The 16,709-nt window shown below is 31.4% G+C and overlaps 1 protein-coding gene across 7 annotated transcripts in view; it reads left to right on the top strand.

Moving 5' to 3' along the window:
* Positions 1-16,709, top strand: part of LOC106679977 (glutathione hydrolase 1 proenzyme) — a 134,779-nt gene that overhangs the window by 100,673 nt on the left and 17,397 nt on the right. For all 7 annotated transcript variants that reach the window (XM_014419400.3, XM_014419404.3, XM_014419405.3 and 4 more), the window contains one exon: positions 14,275-14,493. In XM_014419400.3, coding sequence (XP_014274886.1) covers positions 14,275-14,493 — 219 coding nt within the window. The remainder of the gene's footprint in view (positions 1-14,274; positions 14,494-16,709) is intronic.

The following is a 16,709-nucleotide window of genomic DNA, read 5'->3' as shown; positions in this document are numbered from 1 at the left end:
AAAAAAAAAAAATTAAAAAAAGGTGAAAATACTTTTTTAATAAATTAACTATTTGTGAATATGTTAATGATAAGTTGTTCTTATCGGAAAATATACATAATAATAGGGAGAAATTATATAAAAGTATATAATTTATATAAACTGAAACCGAAATGGGTCCTGCTAAATTTTCTGCTTGCGAGCCTGTGTGAAGATCCTACCTCAAAAACGACTAGTTGAAAGGAACTGAAATTACGTATTCAATTCAGGTATAAGTCGAGGATGTTATAGCCATTGTTTTGCTAAAATCGGCTTACCGATTGCCATTTAATACCATCTACTTCACCCATTTTCTAAAAACTTTAACAGCTTTGATTAAACTTCTTAGTACAAGAGCCCAAGAGGAGAAAAAAAAGTTATTTTACCCCAATTTTTGATTAATTTTTATGAAAACTGTGTATAATTACTAGTAAAAATTGATGGGTCTGCCAAATATACGTATGGGAAATAAAAAATGACGGTTTTTTCAAAATTTTAAAAATAATTAATTTTTCATGCAGAGCTCTATATCTTTAAAACTACCAATAACAATAGAAAATCTAAGAGAGCATCATTTAAAGGAGAGTAAATTTGCTAAAATGTAAGCTCTAATAGAGCTATTTACGTTTAATATTTCTCGAGATACAGCTTTTAAAAAGCAATATTTCATAAAATATGTTGTACAGAACGTACTGAATGATCAGTAGTTAGTGAATTTATTTTGAAAAATCTATATCTCAAAAACCATTTGACGTGCAGACGTCTGTTAGCATTCAAAAGCTAGTTTAATGGGTTATGAAGTGGTTTATGACGTTTTTCGTCGTTGGAGTAGTAGTTTTCATGATATTTGCTAAAATAAATTTATCTATAGTTGTTCGGACAAATTTTCATTTGCCAAATTTATATTCATATGCGAATATAAAAACTACTACCCCTACGAAGATAAGTGTCATAAACTACTTTATAGTAAGTTAAATTTAAAGATTTTCAAAATTCAAACTTAGTGTCTGAACTACTATAAATCAATTTATTTTAGGAAATATCATGAAAAATACTATTCCTACGAAGGTAAAGGTCATAGATTACTTTATAGTACGTTAAACTAGCTTTAATCTGAGTGCTAATGGACATCTATATGTCACATAGTTCCTGAAATTTAGTTTTTCATAAATCAAACTTATTGTCCGAACAACTATAAATCAATTTATTTAAGCAAATATCATGAAAACTACTATTCCTACGAAGGTAAAGTTCATAAACTTCTTTATAATCCATTAAACTAGCATATCTCTGTTCAAAAATTACATTTATTTTAATTATTTTTGAAGGTCGATAATGTTTATAATTATTAAATTAGTTCAAGAGTAAAAACCAAACTTTTCTCACTTCTTTAAAATGTTATTAGAATGGAACGCTTAGTGCTCCTTGGCTCATCTTCAACCGACAAGAACATGTAATTCACATTTAAATTTCAAAAATCATCATTAACAAACACCATAAAGATAATAAATATAAACACAGCATAATTCAATCCCATTATACAATGCATATGTTTTTAAAAATCTCCTAATTCTATATAACTTTTAAATTATTTTAATTTGCTTCACCTTTCATCTTCTTATATCACATATTTTTATCGTACCTATAATCCTATATTTGTTAATTCAGTTTACTTAATTTCTGTTACAAATTATCAATTCGCATTTAATCTATATAAGGCTATAGTCTTGAAATTTATTGTGTATAATAGATCCCATTCATTGTAAGGTTGAGTTAACCTGAAGATGAGCTCGAAAAATTCCATGGAAATAAAAGGATTTTGATTTTTTTTTTTTTTATAATATATTTATATAGTTTTTTTTTCTTTTGTGAACAATATAATAAAATATCTGTTTTATAATGTTTAAATCCGTTCTAAGATATAATTCAGCGGCCGTGCTATATCGGAAATAGAAGATAAAGGAGTCCTAGAGAGACCGACCATGGCTTAGCCTCGTAGCCAAGGATGAGTGCTGCAATAAGATGGGCGACCTCACGGCTAGCAACAGTATCTCAGTCGATAATCATCTAGCTCTCACATACATAAATAAAGCCAAGTATGCTTGAGCGTTTAGAGCTTTCTTTAAAGGAAACCCTAAGGCAGAGGTGTGGCTTCGGAAAAATTATGCTCGCCTGACATAACCTGTTCTAACCGAATCTGAAACCATTATTAATTTTCTTCAATAAATTTATCAGTAGTAGTTCTCGCACAATTTTTAGATTTAAAATTAACTGTCATGATTTTTTATTTAAAAAGACCAAATCACCTCCTTGCGCAACCGTTGTCTAGTAACGGTACTTCTTTACAAAGTACTGAACCCCTGACCCTTCCTGGGTTGTAGCGGTACAGATTCTTTTTTTAAAATAAAAAACGCTCTTTGGATACATTTTAATTTAATGTTTATTTTATAAATTTAAAAAAATTCGTGGAGTTAACCATGGCGTAATCTGTATGATATTCGTCGTCATAACTGTACTATCGCAGCAGATACGGTGTGATTGTTGATAGTCACGTAGCTGCAGTGAAGCTACTGTAACGTTTATTTATTTATTTTTTTTTTTAAATAATTTATTTATTGTTATTTACAACTGTATACACATATATACAAGTAAATTTGATGTAGGTGACATAGTGACATGATACAAACATGTGGAGAATCTACCCACTGATAGAACTCCAATAACATTTCTAGAGGAGATCTCGAGGACATCTTCTTTTGAGACGCCTAGGAGGATTATTAGGTAATGAAGGAGAAGCCAGGTTACTGTAACGTTAAAGCAAGTTTCACGGAAACCCTTTACTGTCAATGCAGGAACTGTCGCAGCAACTTCAATGGTTGAACTGTATTATAATTATGATACTACCGTCGTATGAGAAAAACCTCTAGGTATAGTGTGATAGCTGACTGTACTTGTCTCGGCAGTTAATTTAATTTAACGTTAAAGTTTATACGACACTTTTCAGCCTATGGATATAAAATAAAATTGTGTGACAGTTACAGTCTTGATAACATGTTATGTCTTAGCAGTGCAGTAGCATTATCAGGACTAGACGTGATAAACGTCAGTGGTAGTGAAGCTGCCACTCAAGGCCTATTGAGTGACTAATTTTCTTATTAAAACTTTTTTTACTCTTTTTTTTTTTTATTCATAAAATAAAAATTGGTGCCGGCCAGCTGGCAGATATCCTATTAATGTTCCCACAGGTACAAAACAGGCTTCCCAAAAAAAGTGTTTTTGTTCGTAGGGAGCAATAGGCAAAGATCAAATTCCACTAGGGAGGGTGTTTCCTCTAAATGTAGCAACAAACCCTCAAGCATGTTTGAACGCGTAAACGTGCTTGGTTAGTTCTTATGAAACCATGAAGTCATTGTTCGAACTCCTAAGGGACCGAATATATTGTAGTATGTGTCAACTTAAAATTAGTCTTTTCTAACTGTTGGTTATTACAGAAGCATAATAAAAAAACCCAATAACTTTTAATACTGACACCTTAAATCTTTTCTGTTTTTTTTTTTTAGGAAGAAATAGAGTTCAATTCTTATTTTTTTTATATAATTCTTCCAACATTATTTTATTTATTTTAATTTCATTGTTTTTTCCGACCTTTCTGAGTATTTTATTAATCGACGTTTAAACAATTTAGCTCAAAGGTTAGTTAGTATTCAATAGAATTGAAACATAAAATAAATAAATAAAACATTCGTTGATAAAGTATTTATCCCAGAATAAATAAAGTATTATCATTATTAAAAGTTTAACTCATCAAGAGTCAAAAAAATAAAACAAAAACAACACATATATATATTGAAGAATCTGGAAATTCAATAATTTTCCTTGTTTCCTATTTTGTACTATACCAATGAAAGTGATGTAAAAAAATAGTTTTTAGAAAAAATTACGCGTTTCACGTAAGTGCTGCTGCCTGGCGGTGAAGTGTTTTACTGAACTACATAGTACGCTAACTTCTAGTGCCTTTAATCGATAACAATTTGCAAAAATACACCACGCATTAGATATAGTTCTGTCATTTCCGACCAGCAGACTATTGTATTAGACTTAAGGTACTAAAGTTTTTACCTTTTTCTCCAAGCCGATAAACTGATATTACACTCTCGCTAAAAATATATCTCCTCTCATATGGCTTTATATAGGACATGCAGACTTCTGTATATGGGGAGATCTGGTAGACCCGTCTGTTAACACGTGTCTTAGGAGACATCGGTGTGAGATGTGCCATGTTCCCATCAAGTTCACTACGGAAAGGGTCGGGCTTAGACCTCCCTTTTGCCATAACTGTTACTCTGATGTTAAAATAACCCCACGATATTTAATGACAATAGAATAATTTCTTCTGACTTCAAAGTTTACGAAGGATTACCCTTTAAAAAAAAAATGGCCATATCTTCTTTCCTTAATTAATGTATCTGAAACTGACACTATGTAACCTGTTCCAAACCGACTTCCCAACTCACACTAAAATAAGTAAGTAATGTTTAAGCCATTACTCTTCGGCATTTAAGCCCTGTAAAACCACTTAAAAGATGACTTAGCTGATAATAATGAGATCCTTAAACGCCGGTGATAAATACATCTGTGTGAACTTTTTCTTATCGAATAGTTAAAACATAAAAACCGTCTATAACAAAATTTAAAAATATTGCCTCAAATGGAAATTAAAAGTCAATTCAACCAAATCTGAAGCAACATTTTGTACAAGGCGTTGACCACACATAAATAATCATATTTCCATGCCAACTCAACCCTCACACTTAGGTCAAAATCCGTGAAATACCTCAGGAAAAATCTCTCATATTCACAGAACATACCAATAAGAAAGTAGACATATTTTTTTCCGCAGATTTAAATAAAAAATCCAGATTAACCTCCTGAAATAAATGAATTCTGTATAAATCAGTTATTTGATCTCAGTTCACTTATACCTCACATGTTTGGAATTCAACATCTTTAACCAATTATAAAATACTGGAAAGAATTAAAAATGTATGTATGAGTAGAATCAACAATTACCTCCGATACATAAAAATAACCAGCATGCTCCATAACTTGTAGCTTCCTCAATACAAAGCATAACATCTTCAAGTCTTAACTCAAACCCTACTTTATATATAATCATATTTCTACATCTAATATTTATACAAAATATCTTCCAAATATCTATCTGTAAAAGAAGCTACAACAAATTCCCTCTTAAACACTACACTCATTTTCATGTATTTATTTAGTACATTTCTTTATTTTATTTGTGTTTTTTTAAATTTTTTTTTACTGTAACCAGTCAATATCTTGGAAAATTAAATACAATTATATTTAAAAGTAACCCATTATTATAATTATTATTAGAAAATAAAAAAGGAGCTAATTCTAAGCACTATCTTCACCACTTCTAAATCACACTTTCATATTCCCATCTATAACGTGGAAACATAACCATTATTCATTTCTGACCAAAGAACTTCCTTAGGATTGTATTACAATTAAATACAATTATATTTAAAAGTAACCCATTATTATAATTATTATTAAAAAAAAAAAAAAAGAAGGAGCTAATTCTAAGCACTATCTTCACCACTTCTAAACCACACTTTTATATCCCCATCCATAACATGGAAACATAACCATTATTCATTTCTGACCAAAGAACTTCGTTAGGATTGTATTACTATGAAATACAATTATATTTAAAAGTAACCCATTATTACAATTTTTAATAAAAAAAAAAAGGAGCTAATTCTAAGCACTATCTTTACCACTTCTAAACCACACTTTCATAGCCCCATCCATAACATGGAAACATAAACATTATTCATTTCTCACCAAAGAACTTCGTTAGGATTGGAACAAAAACGGCAGACTAAACCGTTAGGATTGGAATGGAAATATGGGGCATGCATTTGCCAAATATTTTCCTCATCTTGCGGTTAAAACTCCCTTAACTGCATGTTTTTGGTTTCATAATGTTCACTAGGATATTCCTAGGATAGGTGCCTTATGATGAAGCCGTAATACCATTGAACACATCAGCAGACAGGTGTTTAAGTAACCTGAATCAAACAAGCTCTGAACACTAAAAATCTTTTCCAATATTTTTTTATAACTAACAGTTGTTTATTTTAATTGTTTAACAGAATACCATAAAACGTTTATTTCCTTCGAAAACTGATATTCCAAATTTTTCAATATTGCTATACCTCACTTAAATTTCCACATTTAATATATCGATCTCAAAGAAAAACATTCTTAAACTATGTACAGAATAGATACTAGAATCATATTATATTAAAAATATTATGACAACTGGTCACGTGAGGAGAAACGAAAATAAACTATCAAGTAACTTAAAACAGTTTGGTCAAACTAAAATTATACTAGATCAAATCCCACTATGATTCGGCTCAAATATTGAGCAACCCCTCATTTTACAGGAGGAATTTTCAGAAATAAATCTTGACCTGTATTCATCAAATCCTGTAATTATTCTAAGCCCGGGACAGTTTACAAGAAATCAGGACAATCCAGGAGTAGATCGCGTAGCGGTGCCTGGACCGTTAGTAGAAGGGCTGTAGTGAGGCAGCAGCGGGCTTTGGCCAGAGGGAGCGAGCTAGCAGAAGAAAAAACTTGAACAAGTTTATGGAAGCTTGAAAAATAAACATGAAAGAGTTCGTATACTTAAAACTAGGGCACGAGTCGACATCCTGGACAAAGTCCCCTTCGACTGATCATCAGGATACAGAGTTTTGACAGAACATGTTTGGAGAACCCCAAATTTAATATATATTTATTATTTTTAAAGTAATTGGAATACAATAAACCTTTAACAATACGACGCACAATGGTGGGAAACAGCTGTTTTTGTGTAATAATTTCTAAATTGTTTAAATCTTCTATAATTCTCATGAATTCCTCTTTTATTCAGTGTGCTGAATTTTTTATTTATTTTATTTTGGCTATATTCACTAGTGTAAAAGTATAAATCTTAATTTTTCCAACATTACACTCAATTTACTTATACAGAAAATTTTATTCTAATTCATAGTAGTTAATTTGATTATTGTTCTCATTATTTTAGTTACACCTTCCAAGAAGGCCCCTGTCTTCATACGCCAGTGAAACTGACACAAACGTTGCTCCAATATTTACACATTATTCTCATCAAAAAGGTCAATAAAACTCATTTTTTCTAGTCTATGAAAAATGTGTATAAACGAATTTATCCAGTATTAAATTGGAAGTGGCCGTAGAAATTTAGAAAAAAAACATTTCAAGAAACAAACCTACTTTTGAAAAACTATAATTGGTGCACTAACTTTCGTCGGTGTTGAATTGGTTGAAATATTTTTTGTTGAATAGTTTAATAACCACCAATGAAAACTCACTTTTTCCCAATGCCGAAATACCGTATGGAAGATTAGGTATATAAACTCATTTTTCCTAGTCTATTAAAAATGTGTATAAACGAATTTATCCAGTATTAAATTGTAAGTGGCCGTAGAAATTTAGAAAAAATATTTTTTTCTAATATTTAAATATATATAATTGATTTATATAATTATTGATTTATATAATTGAAATATTTTTCAAGGAACAAACCTACTTTTGAAAAACTGCAATTGGTGCACTAACTTTCGTTGGTGTTGAAATATTTTTTGTTGAATAGTTTAATAACCACCAATGAAAACTCACTTTTTCCCAATGCCGAAATACCGTATGGAAGATTAGGTATAAAAACTCATTTTTTCTAGTCTATTAAAAATGTGTATAAACGAATTTATCCAGTATTAAATTGGAAGTGGCCGTAGAAATTTAGTAAAAAAATATTTCAAGGAACAAACCTACTTTTGAAAAACTACAATTGGTGCACTAACTCTCGTTGGTGTTGAATTGGTTGAAATATTTTTTGTTGAATAGTTTAATAACTCCTAGTGAAAACTCACTTTTTCCCAACGCCGAAATACCGTATGGAAGATTAGGTCTACAGCTCACAAATATTGTTTAATGAGAGAACCAATTCCGGTGAATCCGTTTAGAGGTATTTGAGTGTAAGAAACCACACTCATCAACATTATCAGGCACATTTCACTTTGGAGGGTTTTTTCTCACTTTCTGCCACTGAGTGATGCAGGCGGATTGGATCCAAACTTAAGTGATTCATGGCTTAATCAAATCCTGAATCTCAATGCTTTACTTAAGTCACTTGAAAAGAAAATCTATGATTGAATAATATTCTACTGATTGCCAGAATCATTAGTGCAAAGGAGATGAAAGAGAAAATGTCAATTGAGTGGAATCTTATTTTAATCGGCACTTTAATACCCAAGTTGACAAATTGTATAGCTTTTGGAAATCTGAACATTCTGGCTTAGCAACGTCAAATCTGTTGGACTCGTGGCTGTTCCTAAGGTCGACAAATAAATATCCAATTTAAATATTTTTGGTGTGAAAAATTGTATCAAGTTGACACAATAAAAATATAATCGTTAATTACCATCTAAAGGGGAAGTTATTTATACCAACTCCTCTTACAGTTATCACATTAATATGAAATATAAACACATAGATACACTATCTTATCACAGGTAGCGTTTATATAACACCATTTGATATTAAATAAAATTGTATTTTTCCGTACAATTTTTATATCGTGATCTTAATGACTATTACGAAATAAATAACAACAATTTATATAAACATTATCAATTTACTTATTTTTGTCTAATTAGATAAGTAATTTTTATTTACAATATTGGCAATACAATATTTATGTGCTTCCAATAAGGGAAAATGCCTTTAAAGGTATTTATTTTGTATATTGATTCTTCAACATATTTTGAATTTCGTATATATTTTGTAGATTGACTTGATCCTTCCGATGCCAGTATTTCCCAGCATCCTTTCTATTCCAAGTAATTAATACTCAACGCCCCTCCTTTATCCTAGAAAACTTGTAATTCATATTCTCAGTCCAATCCCGTACTACCAAATCTCGTTTATCTTTTTTAAACAATAATAATTAGATATGACATATACCCTCCACCTCACCGAACTGCTGAGTTTGATAAATCATTTTTTACCCGGGCTGCATATCTCTGGAACTCCATTCATACATCCTCTAACATACGTCATATATGTATCCTTCCTTGTTTAAAATTCTTCTATTTAACTACCTTTTACTTAATAACAAACTATTTTTAATTTCATTGACATACAACCCTTCCCAAATAATTTATCATTGTTATTGTATACGTTGGCAGGTCCAAATTAAAAAAGAAAAAACACACATTAGTTCTCTCTGTTATACAAAAAGATTTGTAGGTATCTCCGTGTAATATTTTACATATCACCGTTTAATATAGTGTTTGACATATGATCATCGTATAATATTTTATTTTATATATAAGATGGAATAACAAAAACGGGTCGTGAAAAATTGAGTTTAACTGATGAAGAACGAATTTGGCGAATAAGAATAATACAATTAGAACAACAGAATACATGTAAATTACAGTTATACAATTGTAACTTGTAAAATAGGGGTTGGTATGGCGTTGGTAATATTTTCAATTAATTTTGACATTGAATTAAATAGCAATATAGCAATATTGAAAATAATTTTTGGAAATGTAGTATTATTTATTATTTTTTTACAAACCATATTTTTAGGATGCTCAAGACTAAGTTTAGAGACCTTCCACTCTGATTTCTTATGTAAGATTGGATTAACCAAGATTAAGAGAAAAAATAGGCACTACAAACATTTTGTGTCAGCTCTCCCATTCACATATTTTAAATATGTGCTTGCAGCGGCCATAATATGATGGAATATTCTCACAACACAAACAGCGGTGATTCTCTTTAAATTATGTTAATTTATTTAAACTCAAAATTTAAGTTTAAATTGCTGTTTTATCCACACACCAGACTGAAAAGACAGGAAACTGCACGTCGATTTCGACTATTACAGCACTTACTAGACAAACGGTCTAAACTTCCAACACATTACAAAAGACTGATCTACATGGCTGTAATAAGGCCAATCTGGACATATGGAGTTGAGCTTTGAGGCTCAACTAAACCTTCGAATTCCTCTCGTATTCAATCCTAAAAATCCAAAATCCTTCGTAAAATCCTCAATGCTCCTTACTTTGTCACAAATAAAATCATACATAAAGACCTTAATGTTCCCTATGTAACCAACCGATTTAGCCCGAACCAGATATCACTCCTTCCATTATAAACTCTCTAACCACTCAAACCCCTTAGTTTCTAATCTTGCCTCCTCTTCCATTCCTGACAATCCTCCGAGCCGCCTGAAAAGAAGATGGCCACGAGACCAGCTAATGTAAAATGTCACTAGAGTGCTACCAATGTGTAGTTTCTCTACACGCCTGTAACACTCCAATTTAACTTAGATCAGATTTACTAAATATATTATAATGTACAGTTGTAAATAGCAATAAATATATATTTTAAAAAAATTGCTGTTTTCAATTAACTTTCAAGTTTTTGGAGCAAGTCCCATCTATGTATAAAGTTAATACGTTTATTCCGAAATGTCTGAAAGTTAGCAAATAATCTGAAGCCCGTAACATTCGTTAGTGCTTCAATTAATGTTTTTTTCTTAAAAGTAGATGCGCTTTTAGTAACTCTAAAATGATTGTTTTATCAAAAAAAGAAAAGTTTAGATTTTGATCCATATAATCTATATAAAAATATTATTGCATTAAATAATATTTCGCTAGTGATATTTCGAATTATTAATTTTAAAATTGATAATAATGTTCAATTACAGTTAGCGCTATCATGTTTTCCTCTTAACCTAACCGATATAAATACTTCTTCATCAGCTGTTAATTTGTTAGCTCAGCTTCAGAGATAAGGGTGTTTTTGTAAACAAGGCGACTAGGTTTTGTTTTTAAAAACCATTTTGTATCAATTATAAACTCAGTTCAATAAATGAGTAGAGAGGTTTACGCCCTATTAAATAATTTTTAATTAATATTTTGACGTTATTAAATTATTAAACAAAGTTGAATAATGGTGAAGACTAAAAAAAAAAGTTTATACAAATATTAAAAATTTTTTATACAATAGTTTATACAAAATATTTTTTATTTATAATATATGATAATTAACAACTGGTTTACTAAAATTAGAATTTCAGATAGCGTCATATTTATAGACTGTTCCATAAAAAAGTGGGTCACTATTAAAAAATAGATCATGTTTTTCTATAAAATTATTTCAACGTTCAGCTAAATTTTTATTAATTATTATTTGATACTGATGACAAAGTGATAAAAATTGAAACTAAAATATTTATAAAACACGAACACGAAAAAAAAAATTAGCCTATTTATAAAAAACAATAAGGCAGTCCTTATTAAAATTTTTTACAAAACTTTTGAAAAAATTATCGGTTCTAAAGAAGATTTTCTTATTTCTATACATACTCAATTGCTCTAAGAAGAATTCTGGTGACATTCTTTTTATTTTGGCAAGGGTGCAGCTAATTCGTTTTAGCCCAACAAGGGTGCCGTAAAACCTTCTTAGCCCAAAAAGGGCGCTATGTTAAAAAAATTCTTTTGAATCATTGCTCTATACCTGATTGATATAAATAACATATAGGGAAGTACAAATGTAAATTACAAGAGCTTCAAGAACTGTGATTCCCCACACTTGAAGCACGCAATGTTCATACCAAAGAATCATTTCGTAATATTTAAAAATAACGAAATAATAAAAATTTTAAAAATACAACGCCATATGAAAATTCAAAAAATAAAATATTATTAATTTTAAGCAAGTTTGTGGAATGCAAAATCAGAAAACTGTACGAAATCTGTGATGGTATGAATAGTAATAGAAATGAATAATTCAAACGATAGGTCGTAAAACATAGTAACTGAAAAAAAAATGAAAACATTCCCAATGTTAAAATACTTATTATGACCTGTTGTCTCAATTAGACTTAGCAATATGGAGAAATCAATGATACTGAGATCTAATTAATAGTATGTTTATTCAAAAGAATACATTTTTTGTATTTTTATGAGTTATTGGAAATTATATTTATCAATTTTTTTCTATCCTCTATTTATTTAAATTTTATATGACTTAAAATACATGCATAATGGCAAGTTATTAAGTATATTTAAATCTTCTCATGGCCAAAGGGAACATCTTGCAAAAACCAGCACGTAAATCAGTCCAGTAATTAAAAAGTTTATTTTTTCAAAAGGCATTTTTCCCATTACATGGACTTCTTCTCCTCAGCATCAAGTTGTCTAATTCCATTTCTGCTTCCTCTTCAATGCTGCAGGGACCCAGAGAGGTTACAAACTCTGACATGTAGTTTCTTCTCTCCACCAGAGATTAAGTCTCAAGGGCCTCTCGGCTGAAAATCGTGTTAGAGCAACCATTGTCCACCAAGCAGCTTATTCCAGTGTTCATATAATAGGCAAACCGCCGTGCTCTCCTCTCACATGATGGTTCTTAAACGTATGGTCGCCCCCCAATGCGTACACTCATCAGAACTCTCTTGGTGTATTAGCTGCTTCTCCTATTCGCCTCCAAATTCTTCTCTTGCCTTGCTGGCCATCCTCTCGCCCTCGGCTTCTGTCTCCGAGATCTCGGACAATTCCGTGGCTTCAATCGCGGATCCATTCGTCTTTCGAGACATTCCCCTCCGTAATCTCTATGTATTGACTTCCATCAGTTGAGGCTTATTTCGCTCCCACCGCTGATACATATAAGGGCAATTGTCGGGCAATATGTCTTTTTGTCCCACATTCAAAACATCGGGTGCGGGGGCATTGTGCTACCGGCTTTACCACACCCATGGCATTTGCGGTCTTCTCGGCGGCCGTTACTTCTTCTTTTTTCCTGACTCAATCTTCTCTCAATGGTTTCCGTCCTTTCCTTGGGTTTATCTTGATATTCTCTCCTCCGCCATGCTGGATTAATCCTGGGAGGCTGATAAACGACTCTGGTCCATCCTGGTCCCTCTACCTCCATCCGGGACTTCACCTCTCTTGCATCCATGAGATCTTGAACACATTCCACAAACGAGCGCACTCTAGGAAATCCTTCCTTTTTCCCCAGGTCTTTTGCCAATTGAATTTTTAGTACCATAAATAGGAATTGCATTCGACCCTGTACCTGAATTGTTTCCATCATCTCGCTGAGTTTATCTGCGATTCTGTTGTAGTGGGCCAGGAGTTCCTTGCTATACTACCCACTTGAATGTTTTAGTCTCTCTGATAAATATGTCCTCCTCTGGGGCCCACCTTCCTCCTCCAAACGCCTTCTTTAATCTTGATAGCTCTCCAAGGGGTCTCTTCATCCGCCTGAATCAGATTGAGGATGTTCCTCTTTACTCTGCAGAAGACCGCTGCTTTTAATGCCTCTGCATCTTCACTATCGACTACTCGATAGTAAATTTTCGATAAACTTTGCTTCAATTCGACTTATAAGACGGTCACCCCTTTTATGAAGTGGCTCACTTCTCCCGTTTCCCCGTTCGAGGTCAGAAACGGCCTTCCTCAAGTCTTGGGCTGTTGCCGTACGTACTTTTATCCACTCCAGTGTTATGGCGTGGGCTTCCGCTAGAGAGAATTCCGGTAGTGAAGCAAGCTCTGGGGGTGGAAGATTCACCGCTATAGAAGGTGCGTTCTCGGCTCCATTTTGATCAAAAGCTTCTAGTTTCAAGACCGCTTGTCTGACGATCCTATTTGTAGCCATCATTAAAAAAACCTATAATACCTATATGTTTAACCTAATTATAACATTTTTTTTCGAGATTTCTCTATCGTTGCCTATTTTATATTTATACTATTTTATTTCTTTTTTCTTTTCACTTATATTGACATAATTTTAACCCTATCTTAATTTACTTTTTTTATTTTATCCTATTATGTAAAAATATTTTTAGTTATTTTTGTATCTTATTAGCCCTAATGAAGCTCAGGAAAACAAACTGGGGCCCAACGTCGTCGAATAAATAGTTGTTAACTACTTTTTGTTTTTGTGACCGCACCCCAGACCATCTTCTTCATAATTAAGCTAAATTAGTTTGCAAGGCTATTGACCTTGTATATTTGGGACTGAAACTCGGGACTACTGACTATTTTTTAAAATATGAAAAATATGTTTTTTTTCAGTTTTTTAATTAATGTTCATTACTGTTATTTTTTTCAGAGAGCCGTTCAAGAGGCAGTGGTCACTGTTCCTATGTTCCGTGGGAACTATAGTAGTGACCCTCCCCCTGGTCATCTTGGTATGGTGGCTTATGAAAGATCCTGATGAGCTCTTCCCTCCCAACCCCGAGGTACCACTTCCTCCATCGCCGTCCCTCCTGGAAGAGTTCTACAACTCGGCGGTCTGCACAGATGGCCCTCCCTGCTCCAAGATCGGAAGGTAAGTCACATAGAATCACTAGCTAATCTTGTTGTACGTGCTATAAATAATATTATCTGTAGAAACATACTTTTTGTTCTTACATCTTTGTAAATATTTAATTTCTAATAAAGCAAACTTTATTTGGTAAAATCATTTTTATCTGGTGGCATGGAAGAAATAAAAATTTTAATATGGAGCCCAGACACAAAATTCGTTTTATTCGGTAAACATTTCATTATTGATAAACATTTCAATGTCACAGAAACGAGCTGAATTAATTTACAAATTGAGAACAGAGGAGCAATCTCATAAATTGAGCTGTGAAGGTCTCTTGTTTGACTACTTTCTTGGCGTGTATCTTCTCAACCAGATCGCTGTTTCTCCTGAACTTTATTTCAGGGCCAAAATATTTCCGCTCAACCAAGACAGACCCATGTGACGAACAAAAAGAACGGATGAAAAATAAAATTGTTTAAAAATAAATTATTAAGAATTAGTGAGCGTTTTTTGCTGTAAATTTAATATTTTTCTTCACAATTAAATTACATAAATCCAAGATCGAGATTTTAGAAGGAATACCCATGCTATTGTCAGTAAAATATAGACGAATTAAAAGTCAAAGTAGAAGCTAAAATTAATATAACAAATCACACAATAAAATATAGTTTTCAATGTAATGTCGGTATAAAGTATACGTTAAAAAATAATAGTTTGAAAAACGTAAAATTCACCTTCGATGCATTAATATAAGGGTACCTATTGGAACAGGTTTCTGTTTAGTCATAATAAGGAATATTTCGGACAATGTGCATGAAGAAGAGAATATGGTCTTGTCAATCGGACACATAACTGTGGCTAAATGAATCAAAACAAAATTGTAATTTTAGTCAAATTTCGGATTGTGAGAGATTTTATTTCCTCCAAAATTTGAAAACCTTCTTGAAGAGAAAGATTCGATATAAAATATATAAGAATCGACTATTTTAAAAAGTTTTTTCACGGTGAAATTCAGTTTTAAAGTGTATGTTTTTGAGAGAATAGATTGGAACGAAATAAGATCATCCATAATTTTTATTAAACCTTTAAATAAATGAACAATCTCATGAAATAACTCTGCAGAATAGTTTTTTCTTTTTCAGCATATCGATACTTCGTTTAGTATAAAAAAGGTATCGATTATTGGAATGATGATGAACTGAAGCGATTATATTATAATTGTAAGATATTTGTTAACCTTGATGATACACATAAACTTTCCCGTGGTACTCTTTCTACTCCTAAAAATTAAATTGATTGTGTCTTGCTTATGTGTTTATATAGTTTTTATTAAAAAGTTATTATTTGAGATATTTTATAAATTATTGTTAAATGGGATGATAGATCGCTTTGACTCCAACTGCTCGGCATTAGTGCAGAATTTGTTTTATATTTTGGTGATTAAATTTATCACGTAAGCGAGTATTTATCACTTAAGCGAGGTTTGACATATTTTTAAATTTATTGTCTTTTAATATTTTTAGATCGCTGTTTTTATAAACAAGATACAAAATTAAATTTTCTTTTTTTTTATTATTATTATTATTACAGGAATAATACTTTTTTGGGACTTTGATTTATGGATTTGAAATGCCTCAACCCATACCAATATCTCAAACTGGAAGACAGACTGAGGCAATGCGAAATATACTGTTCTTATAATATTTTGTTAAAGATATTTTTCATTATATGTAAATCATATTTAATATGACAGATGTAAATCAACCTTGGGGCTATTTTTGTAATTACTTGTGAATTCTGTTTCCATTTTAAAATTTAGTTTGTTGTACTAATGATTGAATTACTACCTAATTATAAATGTTCTACTAACATAAACTTTGTTTGATTGTCTAATCAAACGTAAAACAATTTCTAATCGCCAACCTTTTTGATGTTAATTAAACACGTACGAGTTCGTGATGACCCCAATAGTCTTAAAACCATAAATAGATAATCGATCGCTAGACCCTGAATATCACCCGAGATCCAAACACGTTTGGGCACAACATTCTGTTGATAAGCCCTCATCTCGATTTAAAAAATAGAAAAACTAATATTTAAAAAATAGAAATTTTCTTGTTTAACATATAATCCATATCGCTGCTCTAAAAGAGATATGTTGATTAAAAGACTAAAAAATATTGAAATTAAACGTAAATTGAAATCGAAGAATAAAACCAAAATATATTTTATAATAT

The sequence above is a fragment of the Halyomorpha halys genome, unplaced genomic scaffold (assembly GCF_000696795.3).
Source record: "Halyomorpha halys isolate HHAL.00 unplaced genomic scaffold, Hhal_1.1 Scaffold237.1, whole genome shotgun sequence".
NCBI lineage: Eukaryota > Metazoa > Arthropoda > Insecta > Hemiptera > Pentatomidae > Halyomorpha > Halyomorpha halys.
This window is presented reverse-complemented; position numbering and strand designations above follow the sequence as displayed.